At 42.8% G+C, this 22,426-nt stretch overlaps 1 protein-coding gene and 1 long non-coding RNA gene across 7 annotated transcripts in view; one reads left to right on the top strand and one right to left on the bottom strand.

Annotated features, from left to right (window-relative positions):
• The window catches only part of plxna4 (plexin A4), a 225,028-nt gene extending 210,686 nt beyond the window's left edge, over window positions 1-14,342 (top strand). Inside the window, exons 30-32 of the mRNA XM_077005339.1 lie at window positions 7,298-7,510; window positions 9,932-10,082; window positions 10,700-14,342. Coding sequence (XP_076861454.1) covers window positions 7,298-7,510; window positions 9,932-10,082; window positions 10,700-10,795 — 460 coding nt within the window. The 3' untranslated portion in view covers window positions 10,796-14,342. The remainder of the gene's footprint in view (window positions 1-7,297; window positions 7,511-9,931; window positions 10,083-10,699) is intronic.
• Window positions 627-18,890, bottom strand: LOC143514316 (uncharacterized). Of its 6 annotated transcripts, XR_013130824.1 has the most exons (6): window positions 18,764-18,890; window positions 11,395-12,423; window positions 11,016-11,120; window positions 9,990-10,057; window positions 9,563-9,760; window positions 627-955 (listed from the first exon to the last, which is right to left on the bottom strand). It is a non-coding gene; the product is annotated as an uncharacterized LOC143514316 (long non-coding RNA). The 6 variants fall into 6 exon arrangements; XR_013130821.1 differs by having other exon boundaries at window positions 11,016-12,423; XR_013130823.1 differs by having other exon boundaries at window positions 9,990-11,120.
• Window positions 18,891-22,426: the final 3,536 nt, after the last annotated feature.

Raw genomic sequence — 22,426 nt, 5'->3', positions numbered from 1 at the left:
GATGGCTAAGTCTTTCACAGTGTGAGGAGATAAAGCACAAAATAATAATAAAAAACAACAAACTCAGCTCCATCTTTAGAGTAAAAGACACTAGCGTCTTCCACTCCATTAGAGGAGTACTGCAGCCAAAAAGGGCTATCGTGACTCATGAGGTGGAGAGGGGGGGGGATAGAGAGGGGGAGGGGGAGAGGGGAGGGCTTAAGCTGCTCTTCTATCTGTTATTAATAAGATCTGTCTATCTATCTATCTATCTATCTATCTATCTATCTATCTATCTATCTATCTATCTATCTCATACACTTACATGTATTGTTTTTAAGTGATATAATCAGCTTTACATTGGAGAAAGAGAAGTCTTGTTGATTCCAGGTGAGCAACTGCAGTGAATCTCAGTAAGATATGCAGAGATATTACCAATTGTAGTAAAGTACCCAGAGCCTCCAGAGAACCAGGACGTGTTGCACAGAGACCCTTCATCAGCCGTGCAAGTGCTTCTGATGCAAGAGCACAAAACAGGAGAGTGGAAAAGTAAACAAGTTAACAAGCTGTGTTGAACATATGCCTGAAAACACATTTACGGGAGATGGGACATTAGATTCATTTTTATTGTACAGGAGTTTATTTATCACTGCTTTGCCTTTTCTGCTGCTTCTGAAGGTGCCCATAAGCTCAGTGGTCCAGAGTGACTTGAGTCCCTGTCTACCAAAGCAGCGACACACTTTCACGTGAGAGGAGGCATTATTGCCCACAGTGTCCTACCACATCCACGATATGTGTAATGGTAATAATCTCCAACAGGAAACAGAAGAGATTAATTCAGTTGGCCAGCAGGCTCAAGATAGTTGGGGTTCTAGAATCATCTTCCACGTCCTCCAGGTGCTGTGAGTTCTAGAATCATCTTCCATGTTCTCCAGGTGCTGTGAGTTCTAGAATCATCTTCCATGTTCTCCAGATTCTGTTGGTTCCAGACAGACACAAAACCGCCTGTGCTCTTCAGAAGCCTTCGCACAACCCAGCAAAATATTCAAGATGCCCCCAGCTATAGTTCAGTAAAGTCCCTAAAGACATTACATTAAAAGACAAATGAAATTGTAATGGAAATCATGAACTGTCTAAACAGAACTACTGCTTTTTTCTATTATTGGAAATAGCGACTAATCAAGCAGTTGGCGTTGGGTAATCCTTTGAACATCTAGCACAATACTGTGCCCTCTTTAGACTTCTTTCAAATAACAATTCCAAGAAACAATTCCAATTTCCCACAGAGCCGTTACAAAGAACCCAAGATTTAAAATATTTATTAAGGATAAAACTGGAGGCTTTTTAATTTTGCTTTCTGCTCCCTAGAGGTTACCCGTAGAATAGATATATCTGATTTCTTGTATTATAGAGCACTATTGTTACGGGTAATATCTTTTTTATTGCGATTATATCCTCACGAGACACAGGCTGTATTGTTTTTTTGCATTTTGTCATGCTATTTTTAACTAATAATGCCTGATAAAAACTCATCAATGCATTTGAACAGGAAGTAGTTTATTAATTGCAGAAATTTTTAACTTACAATTTCAGTATATGAAGACACATGGTGTCACAAGGATGAAATCCCTGCTCTGTTACTGCTAGACTAGTGCAAGGTTACTGCTAGATCTCTCTCCTTCTTTAACTCTCTCCCTCTCTCTCTCATGTTTCTTCTCTCTCTCTCTTTCTGTCAAGTCAAGATTGCTTTATTGGCATGACTGTATTGGCATACACTGTGTGTGTGTGTGTGTGTGTGTGTGTGTGTGTGTGTGTGTGTGTGTGTAGCGATGACATGCTGCTGCATATTTGCAGCAAGGGTTAATGTGTGTTCTCCTCCAAGACATATTTGTCATTTTTAATGTTGGGTCAGATTATTGAAATTTGGGATTATTTTTTGGATTTGTGAAAATGTCATGACATTTTACCCCCACAGTAAATGAGAGTAAATATATTTCCCTCTCTCTCTCTCCTTCTCTCTTCTCTTTCACCTTCCTCTTTCTCCCTCTTTCTCTCTTTCCTCTGTCTCCCTCTCTAACTCTTAACTCTCTCCTCTATCTCTCCTTCTCCGTCTCCCTCTCCTCCTTTCCTCTCTGCCTCTCTCCAGCTTTCTCCTCTCCCTCACTGACCCTTCTCCCCTCTCTCTCTCCTCTCCCTCTCTGTCTCTCCCTCTCTGTCCCCTCTCCCCTCTCTCTCTCCTCTCCCTCTCTGTCTCTCCCTCTCTGTCCCCTCTCCCCTCTCTCTTCTCCTCTCCCTCTCTGTCTCTCCCTCTCTGTCCCCTCTCCCCTCTCTCTCTCCTCTCCCTCTCTGTCTCTCCCTCTCTGTCCCCTCTTCCCTCTCTCTCTCCTCTCTCTCCTCTCCCTCTCTGTCTCTCCCTCTCTGTCCCCTCTCTCTCTCCTCTCCTCTCTCCCTCTCTGTCTCTCCCTCTCTGTCCCCTCTCCCCTCTCTCTCTCCTCTCTCTCCTCTCCCTCTCTCCCTCTCTGTCTCTCCCTCTCTGTCCCCTCTCTCTCTCCTCTCCCTCTCTGTCTCTCCCTCTCTGTCCCCTCTCCCCTCGCAATATTCCCATTGCATTTTCACCTTTCTGCTTTTTGTTCTCTTTCTGTGTATGATAAAACAGCTGGCTAGAAAATTAATGAGCCCACTGCAAACAGACTGCAACACCAAACACAAACACACACACACACACACACACGTTTACCTAGAACATTTTCATTCACTTTAGTCCAAAGAGGCAGGGGAATAAGCCATGCTTGCAAGCGTGTATTGTTTTAGACAGCCGCAAAAGAGCAGAGCGGCCAGCAGACACAAACACGCCAACACAAGTCCCATCACAGAGCACCGTCAGCCGGGTGGAGGACCGGGAGCAGCAGGCCTCTGCTTCCTGGAGCTAATCTGAGGCTTTTCTCCTTCACCTGGCATCACAAACACACACGGGCAGGAAATGATGTCGCCAGCTTGCATTTTGCAGCTGCTCCTACAAGTTGTTGTTGTTGTTGTTGTTGGGGCAACAGGGAGGGGATATGGTGTTTATAAGAAAGTGATGATCTCTTTATTTTTCAAGGCCTGATATTGATGTGTTCATTATGAATCTATGGCTAACAATGAGGTCATTCTTACAGTGGAAGAATTCACTGGTACAGTCTTCCATGTCCACTTTTACAGTGGTGATCATAATCTACATTCGGCTCTTAGCTCCAGACACTAGATTAGCTTCGTCTCTACACCACCTTTATCAACTACAATAATCTTACAGGTGTATATTATGAGTTGAATTACAATTACATCCTTTACAGCCAATATAAAGAAGATTAAAATTGTTTCATTATTTAAGAAATTCATTTGAGATTAAACAACCCAAACTGTAGCCACCATATTGCCAGTTTGCTGACTGCATGTTATAGAGATGGTGCGCTCAACACAGCATAAACACAGAGTGTCCTGATAAACACGAGACTCTTCCAGCTCCTGCTTCAGATACCTGTGGAACGATCTGTGGAGCTGCCACATACACACTTACACAAAACTGCTTAGTTAATAGAAAACGATTATTTTCAGCAGATTTTAAAACAAAGTAGGAAGCTAAGCCAAGCTAAGTCCAGTCTGAGACGAAAACAATAAAGACATTTACCAGGACGTAATTACATTGTATTATTCACAACACAATAAAGCTAATAGAGTTAACAATGTAAATAGAAATATGGAGTTGCTGGGTAACACTAAATCATAAAAATAAATTATAGTTACATAAATCAGAATTCAGAACAGCACTGTTAATAATAATAAAAATAAATATGGTAGTGTTTTCCTGGCCAGTCCTAGTCAAACAGCAAGGATTTGTATCCCACAAATCTGATGGCAATCTGTGTGCTGAAAGTGTAGACTTAATTTAATCTGCATGTCTGCAGGATTGGTACAGGATGAATGACCTGATTGATAGGATAAAAGAAAAAATGACCTGATTGGTAGGGTAACAGAAAGAATGACCTGATTGGTAGGGTAACAGAATGACCTGATTGGTAGGGTAACAGAAGGAATGACCTGGGGTGGGTTTCCCGATAACGAACGATCTTAGAAAGTTACGAACAACTTTAAGAACAACGTAACTTTAAGAACGCCAAATTTACGAGTGTTTCCCAAAAGCCTTCGTAATCTCCAAATTTACGAACGAGTTCTAAGTAGTTCTTAGTTGACTCCGCCTCTGCAGCTGCACTGGAAAATCTCCGCTAGTCGAAAACCGAACCACCGATTTACATACATTTTTTCATAATTACGCCGCAAAAGCATCATTGGCAAAATGACAATTATAAAAACTAACAACTAATAAGTGTTGACATTTCAAGTATAAGGAAAAAATGAGTAGAACATATTATTACCTTTGCAATTCTGACCGATCGTAGGCTTTTATCAAGGCTATAAATAGGGCACACAATTAACCTTTCACACGTTATTCAAAACCATGGCAAACAAGCAGATAAAATGAAACTTTCTGTTGAGTGAACTGAGCCAAAAACAAAAGTATAGCCTACTGTTTTCAATAGCTCAAGGAAGTTCATCAAATTCAGAAAAAAACAAAAAAAAAACTGTAGTCAAGTCAAAAATAAGGGGGCAGGACTCAGAAAGGAGAGGGCTAAGACTGGTGGAGGTCAAATGTCCACAAGTGCCTTCACTGTTGAGGAGGAGAAGGCACTGGGGATACTGGGCCCCACAGCTACTGAAGGGACACCAGGGGATTTGATACAAGCTTCAGAGTGGATACCCACTGTCAGCTAGTATATATATATATATATATATATATATATATATATATATATATATACACTATATATATATATATTTGCTGCATGGCGAAGCAATGCTTTAGTCACAGCATGCACACATTCATGTCAGCTTTGCTTAGTCCGTGGGCATCACCAACAGTCTGCAGAACAGTCTGTGGCATAAAATCGGAGGGCGGTCAGTAACTGCGTCGTGGAGCTAAGGGCAAAATTCTGTATTCAGGCGAACTACATGGCTTCGTGGATTACGTCGTCTTCTTAAATTATGTCTTCTATTCAAAGCCAGTACTCTGAAGAGCTGCCATGTTCATCACACAAGCACAATTGCTAGCCTTAATCCAAGTTACTTATATGTGCTGCCGATTAATCAATCCATTTTATTGGTTAAGTTAAAACAAGCTTAATAGGCCAACTTGTATCCATTTCTTTGCAAAGAATACATTAATTTTGAGTCTGAAACGCTGTTGACTGCACGATGACGAACAGAGAGACTTAATTAAATATTGGGAAGATATAAACTAATGCTAAATAATTCAAAGTAGTACATTTGATTTCTGTTGACACATTGTGGTATATGCGATGTAAATACTTCAAAAGAAAATAGGCTACTAGGCTAATTATACACATAAACGCAAATGTAGTAATGCTGTGATTAAAACCCACGCGAGTGAAATTAGCGCCTCTATCATTTTTGAAGTAGAACTGCACGAGAGCTTCGAGTTAAGAAGTACTTAGTGAGTTACGAATGGGTCCGGAGATTCTTAACTTACGAACGACTATAAGAACGACGTAAGTTACGAAGAGTTTCGGGAAACACTCGTAAATTTAAGAATATTCGTAAGTACGAGGTTACGAAGTACTTAGAGTTACGAACGTTTCAGGAAACCCACCCCTGATTGGTAGGGTAACAGAATGACCTGATTGGTAGGGTAACAGAATGACCTGATTGGTAGAGTAACAGAATGACCTGATTGGTAGGGTAACAGAATGACCTGATTGGTAGGGTAACAGAATGACCTGATTGGTAGGGTAACAGAAAGAATGACCTGAACTCCAGTGCCTGATTTGTTGCCGGGTAGTTTGGAGTTTCTCATTTTAAGCTCACGAGAAACTGAATTTGCCTCGACCCTGTGGCAGAAGCATTGAGGACAGTCTATAAACTTGCTGCTCAATTATGGCTACATTCAGCTTTTCAATGGGTCCAGCTTTGGAGATTGTTTAAACTGACTAATGAACATGGTCTCTATGACTCCCTGAGTATGACACCTGTGATGCTTTTGATCTAATATTTATTGTTATACCTTTTATAACATTGTTGAGGGTATGACTGGTATGACTGTTATGACTGGTTTGACTGGTATGACTGGTATGACTGGTTTGACTGGTATGACTGGTATGACTGGTTTGACTGGTATGACTGGTTTGGTATGACTGGTATGACTGGTATGACTGGTTTGGTATGACTGGTATGACTGGTTTGGTATGACTGGTATGACTGGTTTGACTGGTATGACTGGTATGACTGGTATGACTGGTTTGGTATGACTGGTATGACTGGTATGACTGGTTTGACTGGTATGACTGGTTTGACTGGTATGACTGGTATGACTGGTTTGGTATGACTGGTATGACTGGTATGACTGGTTTGACTGGTATGACTGGTTTGGTATGACTGGTATGACTGGTTTGACTGGTATGACTGGTATGACTGGTTTGGTATGACTGGTATGATTGGTTTGACTGGTATGACTGGTATGACTGGTTTGACTGGTATGACTGGTATGACTGGTATGACTGGTATGACTGGTTTGGTATGACTGGTATGACTGGTATGACTGGACTGGTATGACTGGTATGACTGGTTTGGTATGACTGGTATGACTGGTATGACTGGTTTGACTGGTATGACTGGTATGACTGGTTTGGTATGACTGGTTTGACTGGTATGACTGGTATGACTGGTATGACTGGTTTGGTATGACTGGTTTGACTGGTATGACTGGTATGACTGGTTTGACTGGTTTGACTGGTATGACTGGTATGACTGGTTTGGTATGACTAGAACGTAGAGCTCAGCAGTTACTACGGACATTTAACCATGATCTCACAAGCAACTGCAGGAATTACTGGAATCATATTGACAGAATTACTATTATTATTATTTATTATTATTATTATATAAAAATAATTAAAAAACAGCCATCTGCTTAACTGGGTTATAACTGTATGGCTGGTGTCTTATAACTCTAATAACCTCTCTACTTTAAAGTTTTGTTAAAGTCCATTTCTCTGCTCTCTTCAAAAAACCAGAAAAGATTCATAAAAACATTTTGTCAGGCACCTAATGTCAGATCCTGATGTCTGTGTTGATGAGTTATTTCATTATAATAACACAGATTATAAGCAGATTTGAGTCAGCGTTTATTTCCAGGGAATACTGCAGGTGTGTGTATTATTCTGGAGTCCCAACAGAACAGCTTCTGATCTGGGTTCTTTCGTTACAGCCTACCTCTCCGCTTCTGGGTGAATGTGATCAAGAACCCCCAGTTTGTGTTTGACATCCACAAGAGCAGCATCACGGACGCGTGTCTCTCTGTGGTGGCCCAGACCTTCATGGACTCCTGCTCCACCTCAGAACATCGCCTGGGCAAAGACTCGCCCTCCAACAAGCTGCTCTACGCCAAGGACATTCCCAGCTACAAGAACTGGGTGGAGCGGTGAGAGATGACCCCTGTGGTGTGTGTGTGTGTGTGTGTGTGTGTGTGTGTGTGTGTGTGTGTGTTGTGTGTACTTCACAGGAGTAATAAAGTCATCCTTTATCATGCTAATAGCTCTAGCCGAGTGAGCGGATTCTTATAATTTAAGTGCCTTAATGGCGGTAAATGGCTTCATCATCAGTCCTCCAACACAGCACGAGCACATAGAGAAACGTGAGCTTCCTAGACGAAGAGCTGCAGTATGTAGTAATGTGGAAGGAGGGGGAGTGTGTGACACACACGGCAGTAGCCGTGAGGGGTGAAATTCAGAGATAAATGACTGGTGAACTTCCAGGCCAAATGAAAAACTGTGAAAATGGATGGTGTGGCTTTGGCTCGAAAGGATCCAGCACACGGCAGTGAGACAGAGCGAGACCCAACCCAGAGTGTCGCACTGCGCAGCAGTTTGCTCGAACGAGACCATCAGGATGTTTGTTTGGTGGGGGCAGTGTTTAATAAAAACTGGTGCTGGGTGTAGTCATGGGTGGGGGTTTTGGGTGAGGCCTGAAGGTGATTCAGTAGCTGCACTAGTGTGGAGGGAGGGTTGAGTGGTGTGTGCAGTCTTATAACATGCATGTACATCTCATGGTGATCTGTGTTTCCCAAAGAAGGGGTCCACTGGGGCCTGCTAAAGTGCTTCTTAAATTATTTATGTATTTCTTTATTTATTTATATTTGCAGCCACAATGTATGAAGCCCCCATAGAATTGCAACTGGGAATAAATATGCAAACATTAATTTTTTTAAGTGTTTTTAACTGAAATCAATACCATTCTTCACAGATATTTTATAGAAAGGCTTGTAGCTATAATTCTGCTAGCAGCAGATTAATGACTATTTAGATTACCCACTGTAAAGTACGTGTGGGTTTCACGCTACCCAAAATGGTCTCGCCTCCAGCACAAATAAACGCAAGTCCAACCAGTGGATGATGGAAATAAACAACTCACTAACTGTTACTCTGCAAAGTACATGCAGGCCAACCATTTGACATCCTCAGAGAGGGCAAAATAAGAGTGTACAAGCCTTCTAACAAGCAATAATTATGGCAGACTGTTTTGGTAGGGATGTGAGGGCCTGTAGCCTGTAGCGTGTCATCTGTTTAGAACGATGTACACGCTTGTTGCTTGGAAGCTCAACTACATCGCTTTGGCTAAATCATAAATCATACATCACGGCTTCACTCACAGTATTCCTGCGCAGGCAGCATGTATTATGAGACGCTTAGCACACCCTATAACCTTAATTAGGATTGAGTGGAGAAGCCATGGCATGTTTTGGTGTTCTTGTGTCTTCAGAAGGGCCCTGGGAGGGTTTGAACTGGGCAAGCATGCACAGTGTCTCAGAAATACTAGCATGAGGTGTTTGTGTCTGACGTGCCCTTCAGCTGTGGCAAAATGAAGTGTTAGGTATGTTTTATCTAGGGTCAGGGGAGCTGGGTGACTCTGGAACACTCTCTCTCTCTCTCTCTCCTTCCCTCTCTCTCTCTCTCCCTCCTTCCCTCTCTCTCTCTCCCTCCCTCCCTCTCTCTTTCCCTCCCTCCCTCTCTCTCTCCCTCCCTCCCTCTCTCTCTCCCTCTCTCTATCTCCCTCCCCTATCTCTTTCTCTATCCCCTTTTTTTCTCTCTCCATCCCTCTCTCTCTCGCTCCTTTTCTCTTCCTCTCTCTCTCCCTCCTTCCCTCTCTCTCTCTCTCTCTCTCTCTCAGTGAGAGATCACTGTGGCTGATGGCACAGCACCACACACACCTGATGCTACTAAAATGGTCACATGGATCAGGCGTTCTCACACTCAGAGACGCACGTGCACACAGTGTCCATAAGTTGGCTCAGTGCAGAAATTAAATATGGAAATGACCTGCCTTAATTAAAGACTTGACAGTGACACTGCAGCTGCTGCTGTGAATGATTGCTCTGAGCCTCCTGCAAACAGAAGGCAGTGTGTGTGTGTGTGTGTGTGTGTGTGTGTGTGTGTGTGTGTGTGTGTGTGTGTGTGTGTGTGGGTGCACCACTCACATTAGGAACTGTTAAGGTAGTCTTGGCATCCGCTATGTTTTGCTGATGCCTCTAAAACAGCTTTTCAAGGGCATCAGCTCATTAACAGTCTCTGTCATTCAGTGCTGCCTGGAGCTGGCCAGTGAAAGTGAATGTAAGATTGATTCTTGGGGTCATGACAGCTGTCAGTCAAACAGATTGCAGCTCTGTTCCGTGGCCCTAGAGCACAAACAAAAGGAGTATTACCTTTAATGACTAACCTGAATACCCAGGAGTTAACTCTATGCCTCCTCTGTATCTGCAGCCATCAAATAATTTAATATGTGTGTGTGTGTGTGTGTGTGTGTGTGTGTGTGTGTGTGTGTGTGTGTGATGCGCACGTTCTCACAGATATTACTCAGACATCGGTAAGATGCCGGCCATCAGTGACCAGGACATGAACGCATACCTGGCGGAGCAGTCTCGACTGCACATGAATGAGTTCAACACCATGAGCTCCCTCAGTGAGATCTACTCCTACGTGAGCAAATACACAGAGGAGGTCAGTGACATCACGGCCTTGTTTCCCACCGTGTCTGTTTCTCTGCAGCACCGTGACCACAGGATACTATATTCATTATTCATACTATATTTATTATTCAAGTTAATACAGTGTTAAATGGTTATGATTCAGACTATCTTGCATATTAATAATATTCCATCAAAGCAGCTTCCCATTACTGGCAAATTAAAATATATTCAAAAGTATGTCCTCACATGTTGATGTATTGATTTTAAGCAAGAACAGTCAAGAACATAATTTCACCTCCTACGGTGGGTTGGCAAAGCTATTAGAGCAAGACTTGTACTGAACACAGTGCAAAATCCCCAGGGCTGAATTACTTTTACAGTTTGAAATTTACCTCCAGCTGGACTTAAATGGACCCTGTAGGTGTTAATCCATCACTGGGGATTTCACTGTGGGGTTAAATACCATTTCTCACACAATACATCATATTTACTTATGATTTTGAGATCCAAACTATATTCAGCCATTCAGAGAGAATTATGCTGAGCAGCACCAGTGTTTCGGGGAGGCTACGTTGTCCCTCTGTGCCGACACAGAGGACATAAGTTGTGTGTCATGTGACCGCTTATCCTGGCCTCTCTCTCGCGCAGATTGTGAGTGCGCTGGAGCAAGACGACAGTGCCAGGAAACAGAGACTGGCTTTAAAGCTGGAACAGGTGGTCGCCTTCATGAGCCTGGAAAGCTGAGGACCGCGTTTCCCAGAGCGCACTGGGACACCCGTCAGAAACCAACCCGTGCCTGAGCGAATACCAGTCCATCTATCTCACCTGTTTTGTTTTGCAAAAAAAAGATAAACGACAACAACTTCCTGCATCTTCCCAACTACCATCCAAAAATCCGCAACACATTAGCTCTGCTTCCTAGAAGAGTAGCGAAAACAGCCTTGGGGCTGCAGACTACTGTTACCCATGATGCAATGGGGGAAGGGGGAGGGTTGTCCTGTTGCTCTGAAGTCTAGAGGAGGGGCGGTTTCCTGCAAACTCCGCCTCACTGGTGCCCTCTGTCCTTCCCCTGGTAAATAAAAAAGTAAAAAAAAAAAAAACAACAAATGAATAACTGTTAAATTTTTGTTGCCTTCAAATTATAGCTGTTAAGCAAAGTGTTTCAAACCACAATGTTGGGTGTCAATTTGTTCTGACTTTTATGCCTAGGGTAGTGTTTGACACTACAGTAGTCCAGTTAATTGTAGTACCAAAACAACCAGAATTTGCTGTTGGTACTCCGTTAGGAGCAATGCAGACCAAAAGGGTCGGTGCGAAAAACTTGAAACCCAAGAAGAGTTTACAGGAGTTTCCGACCCTCCACACGTCTGAGGGAGGTATGGAACAGCCAACCCACTGCTGTTGTCCCTGCCCTGTGGACCCCTGGAGAGGAGGAGAGGGTGCTGAGCGACTGCGCTTCCGTCGTCGGTGGGGCTAGAGCGCTTCCCTCTCCACCGAGAGCCTCGGTGACTCTCGAACGTTGAGTGTGACTTTTCTGCCACTGTCCAGAGGTTCTCCCGAGTCCTGAGAGCATTCGTCTGGAATTAGCACATTACTAAAGTGAACCTCTCTGATCACGCCTTCGTTGTAAGCACACACACACACACACACATACGCACACACACACACAGAGACTCACACACCTCAATCTACAGCGTGCAGAGACTCTTCTCCTCACTGTTTGCAGGCTTAACCAGCTGTGCAGGCTTTTTGGTGGGTGAAGAAGAGGATCACTCTCAAGTTGAAAAGCACACAATCTGGAACTGCCTCAGAATCCTCACCTGGCCTGGAGAAAGATCTAACATGGGGGTCCCACTGACGTGGGGGTCCCACTGTTGTTCTAGGATGAGATGATGGGAGTGGTGAGAAGATAGAATGCCATTAGTCGTCCACTGCCACAGAGTCAATGATTACACCAAACTCTCTGGATGATTGGAAAGAACCTGAGGAGATTAGTCGGCAGAAAACCAAAGGAAGGAAGCAAGGAAGAAAAGAAAGACGAGAAAAGAAAGGTGTGAATAACTAGGAAACACAAAGGCTGATAGAAGGAGACAAGCCACCCCTGATTCTGCACTGAAGCGAGAAGGCCCGGTTCTGGTCGTGACCTGGAGGAACACGGGGCACGTGACCTCACCTCCACCGCCATCTGCCTCCCTTCCTCCGGAGCGAGAGCACAGGACGTGGGGTCGCAGCTGCTGGTGACACTGGTGTTGTCCCTGGGTGAGATGGGCGTGCCCTGAGCAGAAGCTCCTCCTCTTCTGTGCAGTGCCTCGGTGGCGTTCCCCACACTCCAGTCTGTCTCCCCCAAGTCCTTGTCACGGCGTCAGGCACAACTGTGGGCGAAACTTGGAAATGTTGGATGTGACCTTTGATGGTGGAACAGAGACCCTCGAGCCACCCTGCTGCCCTTTGACATCTGACCTTTGACCTTTCTTTTGCCTTGACAAAAGTGCTCCAAGTGGTGATTTGAATGTGCAGAGACCTGTTGTGGTCCACCTCGGGTACTTTATTGGGTTTTTAAACGCATGTACTTCAATTTAAACTTCATTAATGAGAAAAGAAAAAAAAAGGAAAATAGAGCCTTGCTAAATGAAGATGTGGATGTGTTCTTTTCTTTCTGTTGCCTGGGAGACAGAGAAAGTGGATTGTCATCTAAAGCTAAGCTGCAACTTCTGTTAAGGTGGAACCTTTATCCCGCTCACCTGCTCAACGGTCATCCTCATGTTTCGTGGACGTGTTAAAATGCTAATAAAATGAAAGTGATACCTTAAGCAAATACAGTATATACCCTTGCATGTTGACCTATTTGGATGTTATGAAATGGAACTGCCTTGCAATCAAAGCTATTTATATAATACTACTAGGAATTTCTAAATGAAAAATTAAGCCTTTGTTTTAGATTGTCGCAGATAGACATAACCTCAGCATCCATCTTTCATGCAGAAATGACACAGTCCCTCAGGGAGCGTGTCTTTCCATGAGTTGTCAAGCTACAGAGGACCGCTAACCTATTCACATTCATGTTGAACAGCTGCACAACACAACAGTACAGTGGATGAACGGCTGGAGGAGCTGTTCTCCAGAACATCTCAGATGTTTGAGGTTGGAGGGATTGGGCTGCTGGTTCTTCTTCTCGTTCTTTTTGGGTTTTCGTGGATGTTTTGTTTTTTATACCATCTGTTGATTTCTTGAAGAGGACTGTTCTACTGACTTTTGATTTGGTTTTTGGTTTCTTAGTTTTTTTTTGTGTGTCTACTTTTCTGTGTCTTTTGTGGTTATGATAAAGCATCACAAGTGTAAATATATGATGTCCAAATGTCAGCCTGAAATAGTCTGGAGAGGTAGAAGGATCACGTTTTTTCGTTTGCCGTCTCCTCCTCCTGCTCACGTTCTGTTCACGTGTTCTGTCCATGTTGTTCTGTTCACGTGTTCTGTTCACGTGTTCTGTCCATGTTGTTCTGTTCACGCCTTCATGTGTGTAGCTGTCCTACCATCTCAGCGTGCGGCTGAAACACGCGGGTCGTCATGAGGTAGATCACCAACCTGGAGGACTGTGCGAGATTTGTGACATTCTGCCCCTCAAAATGACCAACGAATTGCCCCTTTCTGACAGACTGGCCACAGACCTGATCTCTATTCAAATTCAGTATGATCAAAAACCATGAATGTTGTGAAAATTCATTTCATATGATGCGGTAATGGACTGATTGAGTCCTGGCTTTAAGAGCTATCCTACAGTAGACCTTAAGAATGCATAAATAAGTCAATGAAGGCTTAAAATCAACTGTCAATTTCTTAGATGCTTGAAAAAAAAATTGGTAGTAAAAAAGTCTTTGTTAGTGTTAGGTGTTTGTTAAAGTGACTGCCCCCCGATCTCTTCATGACTCCACCTGTGTGTTCTAGTTTACATCCATCTTCCATGTCCTGTGTGGTTCGACGAATCTCGACTCTCGGGTTGTTAAGGACCTGATAAAGCTTCCACCTTTAACGTTTTTGTAAGATCTAAAACTGTCCTTCTTGCTCAGTGTTATAGCAGGAGTTTCCGAGCCCCATTACAAAAGACTTTTACTATTCCCAGATCTGGTGAGAGAGATAAAGAATTATCCTGATAGGAGAGATGGGGAAGGGTGAGCTTCTCTAACTTTGTTATAATTAATTGTATACCTGTGTATGTAAATATAATGCATTCCTATTTTGCAGTCAAGGACAAAATACTATTTGTAATATAGAATAAACTTTATTATGAAAAAGATCTGACTTACAATAGGGAGTTTTTTGGTGGTGTTGTGCCAGTGATGTGTGAATGTGTGTAAGACAGAAGAGAGCTGTACACATAAAGCAGTGGAGAAACAGAGCAGACCTTTATGTACCAGGACAATCACCATTCTCAAACACCTGTGTGCAGTCTTTTCGTACCAGTACAATCACCGTTCTCAAAAACCATTCTGAGTTGACCAATTTGCCATTTTTCCCCAAGAGTTTTAGATGTTATATGAAACAATGAAGTCAGCTAATAATAAACTGACACTGCGATCAGTTACGGCAGATAAAAACCCACAGTCCATACAGGACACCAGGAATTACAGCCAAAAAATGTTTCATTTAGTTGATTATATATATGGTTAAAAGTATTAGGCTTCAGGAATATTCACAGATCAAAATAAATAAATGCTTTTCAAATAAATAAAGAAAAGGAATAAACATAAAAAGGCAAAAGAGATTTCAAGCTGACTACTCTGACTCACAAACATAAAATCTGACTACTCTGATTCCTGAACATTAAAGCTGACTACTCTAACTCCTGAACATTAATGCTGACTACTCTGACTCCTGAACATTAAAGCTGACTACTCTGACTTCCGAATATTAACGCTGACCACTCGACTCCTGAACAATAACACTGACTACTATGACACCTGAACATTAAAGCAGACTACTCGAACTCCTGAACATTAACGCTGATTACTCTGACTCCTGAACATAACACTGACTACTCTGACTCCTGAACATTAAAGCTGACTACTCTGACACCTGAACATTAAAGCTGACTACTCTTAACTCACAAACATTAAAGCTGACTGCTATGACTCCTGAACATTAAAGCTGACTACTCTTAACTCACAAACATTAACACTGACTGCTATGACTCCTGAACATTAAAAGGTCAGTGAGCACTTGTTGCTCAGCTTCCTGGCTGCTGGTGATTTGCTATTAATATGGATATCAACAAATGTGTAAATATTGTCTGACAATAAATATCTAGTTTCTCTATGACTAAACAGATTATAAGGAGTCCCCTCAGTTTCAATCTTCAGCCATCAGATTAACATCTTTGGTGAGGGGGTGTTGGGGTGGCTAAAACTAGCACACTCACTTTTCTGTCCGCATGGCCCACCCCCACAGTGCCCCCCCCCCTTACCAATTACACGCTTACGCCCAATGATGCACCTGCAACCAATCAGTGCCGCAGCAAGGAGCAGAGGAAGAAATGGAGAGAGAGAAGGAAAGGAGAGAAACCTGCTGTATGTACAGACCAAAACAGGAACACTGCGTCTAACAAGATGTAACCGAGTCCACGCTCGATTAACCACACAGGAATTCTGCACCGCGGCTCCAGGTTCAGGAGACCACAGTGGATCAGCAGCAGTAGTGTAGGTGTGGGCTTCTCCAGGCTGGCAACATTAATCAATTCAGAAAACCCAGTGGACTGATATGGATGTCTCGCCCAAACAAAGCACTATGGTAGCGTCAGTACCAAAGAAGGGGGCACCCAAAAATCACAGTGGGTCAAACATTCAAATCCAGATGTGTTTGTAATATATGCAGAGAATGCGGACTAAGGCTCTTAATGCGCAGGATGAGGAAGGAAAACTCCCTGAGAACATGAGAAACAGACCCTGAGAACATGAGAAACAGACCCTGAGAGAAACAGAGACTCAGAAGGTCAAGCCGTCCTCCTCTGGTAGACACCAGGCGGGAAACAGAAAACATCGTGAATAAAGCTGATTTTGCTTTTAAATTTAGCTTGCTATAAAAGTTATTAGATGCTTTTAAGCGTTGACTAACAAATATTTGGCAGAGGTACAAGATTATTTAGTGACGACCAATTAGAGTAAAAAACTAAACAGAGCAGGTGGGCTGGTGGTAGTGTGAATGGATTCTTCTTTACAGTCACCATAGCACCCAGGAACAGTTTTTGTTCTCTTTGTGAGATGAAGTCCAACTGGAGGGTTCATGGAGGTCAGATTAGTCTGACGGACATACAGATAAACCAATCAAGTCCAACTGGAGAGTTAATCGAGGTCAGGCTTGTCAAACTTTAAGAGCCAGAGTCAGTCTCAACCCCAGATTAGGCCTAAATCTGGACTAAATGCAGTTTTGAATGATGACTCAACATTAGTACAATTTTCTCTATTACTAGGTTTAAGCCATGTTCAGGAAACTGGGCCTAGATGTTTTAAAATGGGATTGGTACATTGTTAATAAGCAAGAATACTCTGATGAGGCTATCAGTAGAAAACAACCTGACAGGCCAGGGAGAAACCACAGTGGCAAATTACAGAAAATGACAGAATGATGATGGATGTTGGAGAACATCATCCAGAATGCAGGCATGAATATTTCAAAGAGTACCATAAAGAGATCAGAACGACCTCAGTGCGTTTATCACGTTCACTGCTGGTAAACCCTAAAAACAAGGAAGTCCACAGCATCCAGAACGTCCAAAGAAAAGGCCACAGAGTTGCAGGACAGAGTGACCCTGCGCGGGAATGATGGAGTGAGAAGAGTCTGCAGAAAAACACCAGACCCCTTCACCTCATCTGCACAGAGGCTGAGCAGCTGCCAGCTGACCTGGCCAAGGGGGGTGTTGTGGGCTGGGCTTTTTATTTATTTCTTTTCTTTGACAATGTGACTGCTGACTGCAGTAGCAGGGTGGATTTTGGAGTGTGCTGAGCCATTTTAGATGTTAATTTCCAGCCACATGCCACAGAACTCTGTGGGCGGCGTTTCTTCTGCACAATGGCCCAAATCATCTTACTAAAGCTGCAATTCACATGATTCAGCCCCTAAACGTGTTCTTGACATGATATGCCCGTCTGCACCATGGACTACACCACGCAAGGATTTTACCCCCCCCCCCCCCCCCCCAAAGACAAATCTGGGAACAACAACAACACAGAACCACACACCTGGCACAGACACACAAGCTTCTACTGAAGTGTGTGTGTGGGCAGCCAAGTCCTCAAGATGATAAAGTGAATGTTATTTTGTCCAATTACTTACGGTACCCAGAACCTGCGACACATATTAACAGGAACTGTGATTCATATATATGAATATATATCTTTTCTAGATGGTTGACAGTGTACCCAGCAAACAGAGTGAGGGTACAAGCATTATCGCAAGTAACACAATTTAGATGTTACTGTAAACAAAGAGTGAGGGTACAGACATTATCACAAGTAACACAGTTTAGATGTTACTGTAAACATTAGTTTAACGTGTAAGTAGAGTTCATACATTGTCGTACATGTGATTATTTGAAAAAAACGCCACATCATATTAAGCAGCATTCACGTCTACCATAAAACTATAACTGATACTGATTATTTGTCTCCCTCTGGTGGATTAAGTAAGCACAACAAGGAAGAGTCTAAATTTCTTCTAATCTCCCGGACATTAGACTTGTATAGTTGCTCTTAACTGGCTTTCATCTGCCATGAAATTTTTTTTTTACTACCACGATGCAACTACTGAAAATGTAACATAAAAATAATCAAATAAAACACTTATCAGAAAGTCAATTTAGTCAAAATTTTTATGAAGTGGTTAATAATTGGCTAATGTAATTTAGTGCAATTTAACGCCTTTAGGCAAGAAATATCTTTCTAACATAAGCCATATTTGTGAAGTACAGAGTGTTCTGTGTCTAACTGGTCAAAGATATAAAAAACGTGAAGCCTGCAAGGGGATCTGTAAAAAAAAAAAAAAAAAAAAAAAACAATACAGCTTGCTGTCTTCTGTATACAGCCAAAGATCTCCAACCCAATCTGAGGCAGAGTTCACAATAATGAGTGTGAAAACTGATAGCCAGTTCAGAAAGAACCTAAATCAAATCTCCACTGCTGTCATGAACATTACCAAGGCAGTGTTTGTTCTGTTTTATATGTTAAACTAGATCTTTCACAATGAAGATGAACAGATTACATATACAGCTGTATTGAAGTTAATGCCATAAAAGATAATTTCACATGTAAATGTGGGAATTATACTTAAAGATAAAAGCACTGCCTGTGTGTGTGTGTGTGTGTGTGTGTGTGTGTGTGTGTGTGTGTGTGTGTGTGTGTGTGTGTGTGTGTGTGTGTGTGTGTGTGTGTGTGTGTGTGTGTGAGCAATGGAACGAGAGAGAGACAGAGAGAGATAGACAGAGAGGGAGAGAGAGACAGAGACAAAGAGAGACAGTGAGAGAGAGAGAGAGAGAAAGTGAGAGAGAGAGAGAGAGAGAAAGCAAGAGAGAGAGAGAGAGAGAGAGAGAGAGAGAGCAAACCAGTAAAGCCATCTGAAGATCCTACTATTGTCCTCAGGAACATTACCTTAGACCAGAAATTTTGTGAATCATATTGTTTTAACATTACATTCCTCTTAATAAACATAGCTGCTGAATTTCCTCACCTTGTCTGAGGTTTGTCTCATTTCATAAGTAAGGTGACAATACAGGAAATAAATGTCATGCCAACGTTGTTTTGGAAGAGCGTTGGCTGCCAAACCTCCAAGAAGTCACAGAAGTCAGAGCTGTTGGCAGGTGTGAAGCCTGACACTCTAAGATAATGACCATACAGCAGATATTGTGGTTAAAGGGGCAGGAGATGTTCTGTGTTCATCTAAGTTGTGGAACTGCCATCAGACTAAGCATTCCATAGGTTAACTGTGTTATCAGGGAGGTGAGAAAAACCTGCACTGAAATAACAACAGGAGAGACGAGAGCTGTCCAGCCGTCCTGAAAGTCCGGACAGCTCATGCTCAAACTACAACAGCCATATCAACTTCTCATGTTGATTTTGAAGTTGAAATTATGGCTGTGCCAACCACAGATCCAAAGTAGAATGTGGGTAGAGATATTTGCAAAGCAGCCGATGATGTGGATTTACACACAGAAGCTCTGTCTTCTTTCTGGGTTCTTCTGCTCTTATGAGCGGGCACCATATGGTTGGCTCTCGCTTTCCACCATGAACTTTGACACAAAAACTGTGCCAGGCCTCTTGGTTGGCTCCTCCCACATAGATGAACGCGCCGCTCCCTGCTTGACTGTCTGTGTTATCAATGCTTGTATGTGCTATGGGGATTTTTTGCGTGTTCACAGTGTTGTCCTGTTGAGATAATAATCTGTGATCATATTTTTTGTCTCCTCCTAATGTTTATCTCTCTATCTTTTCACCTCCTAGCTGTGAACGGCGGCGTGTTTCTGACGCTGCAGGGCCGCTCTGGGTTCGCGGTGCTTTACACCGAGGCCCCAGGGGAACGTTAATTTCCTTCGGGATCAATAAAGTTTATTCAATTCAATTCAATATTCATGCTGTGTGCTACTTCCGTTGTTCTAGCTGAAAACTTTGCTCTTGAAAGCCTGAAGAACAAGTGGTGTGAGGTAAGGTGGAGGTGAAGGTGGAGGTGGTGCTGGAGGTGAAGGTGAAGGTGGAGGTGGTGGTGAAGGTGGAGGTAGAGGTAGAGGTGAAGGTGGTGGTAGTGGTGGTGCTGGAGGTGGTGGTGAAGGTGGTGGAGGTGAAGGTGTTGGTGGTGAGGTTGAGGTGGAGGTTGACGTGGAGGTGGGGTAGTAGTGGAGGTGAAGGTGGAGGTAGTGGTGGTGGTGGAGGTAGAGGTGAAGGTGGTGGTAGAGGTGGTTGTGGAAGGGGGGTTTGGTGGTGGAGGTGGAGGTATAGGTGGAGGTGGTGGTGGTGCAGGTGGAGGTGGAGGTGAAGGATGACACACTGCCGGGCTGAAACTGCCCAAGACAGGTGGGCCACCTTTGCTTCTCGGTTTACTGCAGGAAATGTGAAATACAGAGTGGGCTGCAGCCAATGGGAAGGCAGCAACATACAGACACTCCTGACAAAGAGTCGACACTAAGTCATTAGAGCACTGAGTAGTGGCGTGCTCTGTGAGAAGCCCACAGTCTGGGGAACAACCTGAGACACTCCAAGAGCTCACCGAGCTTCCATGACCTTCAGATTGTTTCCATGACGGCATATGTGAAGCCATCATCATACAATCGTAGCGCTCTGATGGAACATTTTCTTCCTACTACTGTGAATTATTTCCTTTATGACTGTTATTACAGTATTTATTATTATTAATAAAATGGATTGTGTTTGTGGAAAACAAGTGTAACGTTTCAGAGGCAGAGGTGACGCAATCACAAGTATATGAATATTTATTATAAGAGAAACCAGCAAAACACTAGACAGAAACACCAAAGGCAGAAAGGAGCTACACTATACAATAGAAGGGGTAATACTGTGGCACGAGAAGGCAAGACAACTAGGGAAAGGGAAAACATATGGAACCATTACAACTAAACACACTAAGAAAACACAAAGGGGAGAACCATATACAACAAAAGGGGCAACTACTCAAGGGAGAGAAAGACCAAAACACAATACCAGTCTATGAACAAAATACTAAACCAGACTACAGACAAAATGTAACTAGGGGTAAACAGCGAGGGGGAAGCTTAACAAACCAACACACATTTTAAATGAGCCAGACTACACTGAGCAGGGAAAAGGTCAATGAGGAGAAAACAACCAAAACTAGATACAAGACAGAGAACATTAACGGACAGAACAATAAGCAGAGAGGACCATGGGAGAGCGGAAAAGCGAGGAGGGACTCACGTACAATGACCGACACAGAGGAGTGAAACGGAGGGGTTGATATACACTGAAACAGGGGACTGAAAACGAGACACAGGTGTGGGCACTAACGACAGGGGCGTGACAGACAGAGGTGGGAACGAATGGGAGCGGGGAGCTAGGCGGGACCAGGGAGGAGGGAGAGGCTGAAAGTGACAACAAGTTACTTTTTCTGATTATTTACTGGGAAATGGACCACAGATTAGTTAGCTAAACAGGGTAAGAAGTAAGCTTCCAAGAAAACACATCTGAATTTTATACTATGAATATGAAACTCTGAAAACATTTGACTTTTTTCCTTTTGAATGTGAGTCTGGGTGATCTTCTGTGTCAGACAGACCTAGCTGAGCTCTGTCTAATGAATGTGTACAAAGGAATCACATTTAGCAGGCACATTCACCCTTCATTCCTCAGACCGACTCTCGGAAACTAAGCAGAGATGTAGCTGGAACAAGCACAAGAGCTCTCAGAAAGCTCACATTTGATCATGTGCTAATGAATCTATAATTCCACCAGGGAGAGACCACAAAAACATCTTACAGCTTTCTTGGAATGTGAAAAGTCATTGCAGCCTAACTCTGACTTGCTATGTTTAATCCAACACTAATGAACTCATGAATATGTACTGTCAGATTTGCCTGAAATGAAATTTCAGTACTTGCTGTTCTATTGGCTAGCTAGTTCATTTTATTCTATCATTGTAATAAACATGTAATAAACTATCTATATTAAATTAAAGGCGCAATAAGTCATTTTTTCATTGAAAATTAGCAAACAGCATTTGTGAAAGTAAGTATTATTATTTCTCACATTACAGCTCACATGCTATAGAACCAAAATGCTTTGTAGTTCTTAATAAGACATTTGATGCTTCACATTCAATGTGTCATATCAAAGTACTTCAGGCTTTAGAAGTTCAGGCCATTTCATACAACATGACACAGCGGTTTCTTCCCTTTTCCTCAGCCCATTTTTTATGATACAATATCAGAGACCTTCCTCAGAGTTTCTAGGATGGACCTGCACTATCTCCATCTTCTAAATGGAGTATGACCGAGCCAGACTTCAGCCAGACTTCAGTTAGACTTCAGAAGATAACTATCTATCTATCTATCTATCTATCTATCTATCTATCTATCTATCTATCTATCTATCTATCTATCTATCTATCTATCTATCTATCTATCTATCTATCTATCTATCTATCTATCTAATGTCAGCAATTGTGTCTGTAGACTAAGGTCAGTAAGACTGTCATGAAGGAATCAAATTCTTTCCAACGCCTTAGTGACTTTTACTTTGGAAGAAACGAAAAAAAAAACCCACTCTCCGATGGCTTTTTGCTGTCGTTAACATTTCTACCTTCACGTTTACCTACACGGACTGACACACACAGAGTTGCCAGGTTCGCGTTTTTCACGCCAAATTG

Source organism: Brachyhypopomus gauderio, chromosome 5, assembly GCF_052324685.1.
Source record: "Brachyhypopomus gauderio isolate BG-103 chromosome 5, BGAUD_0.2, whole genome shotgun sequence".
Lineage (NCBI taxonomy): Eukaryota > Metazoa > Chordata > Actinopteri > Gymnotiformes > Hypopomidae > Brachyhypopomus > Brachyhypopomus gauderio.
The sequence above is the reverse complement of the archived record's forward strand: the minus strand, read 5'-3'. Positions and strand labels throughout refer to the sequence as shown.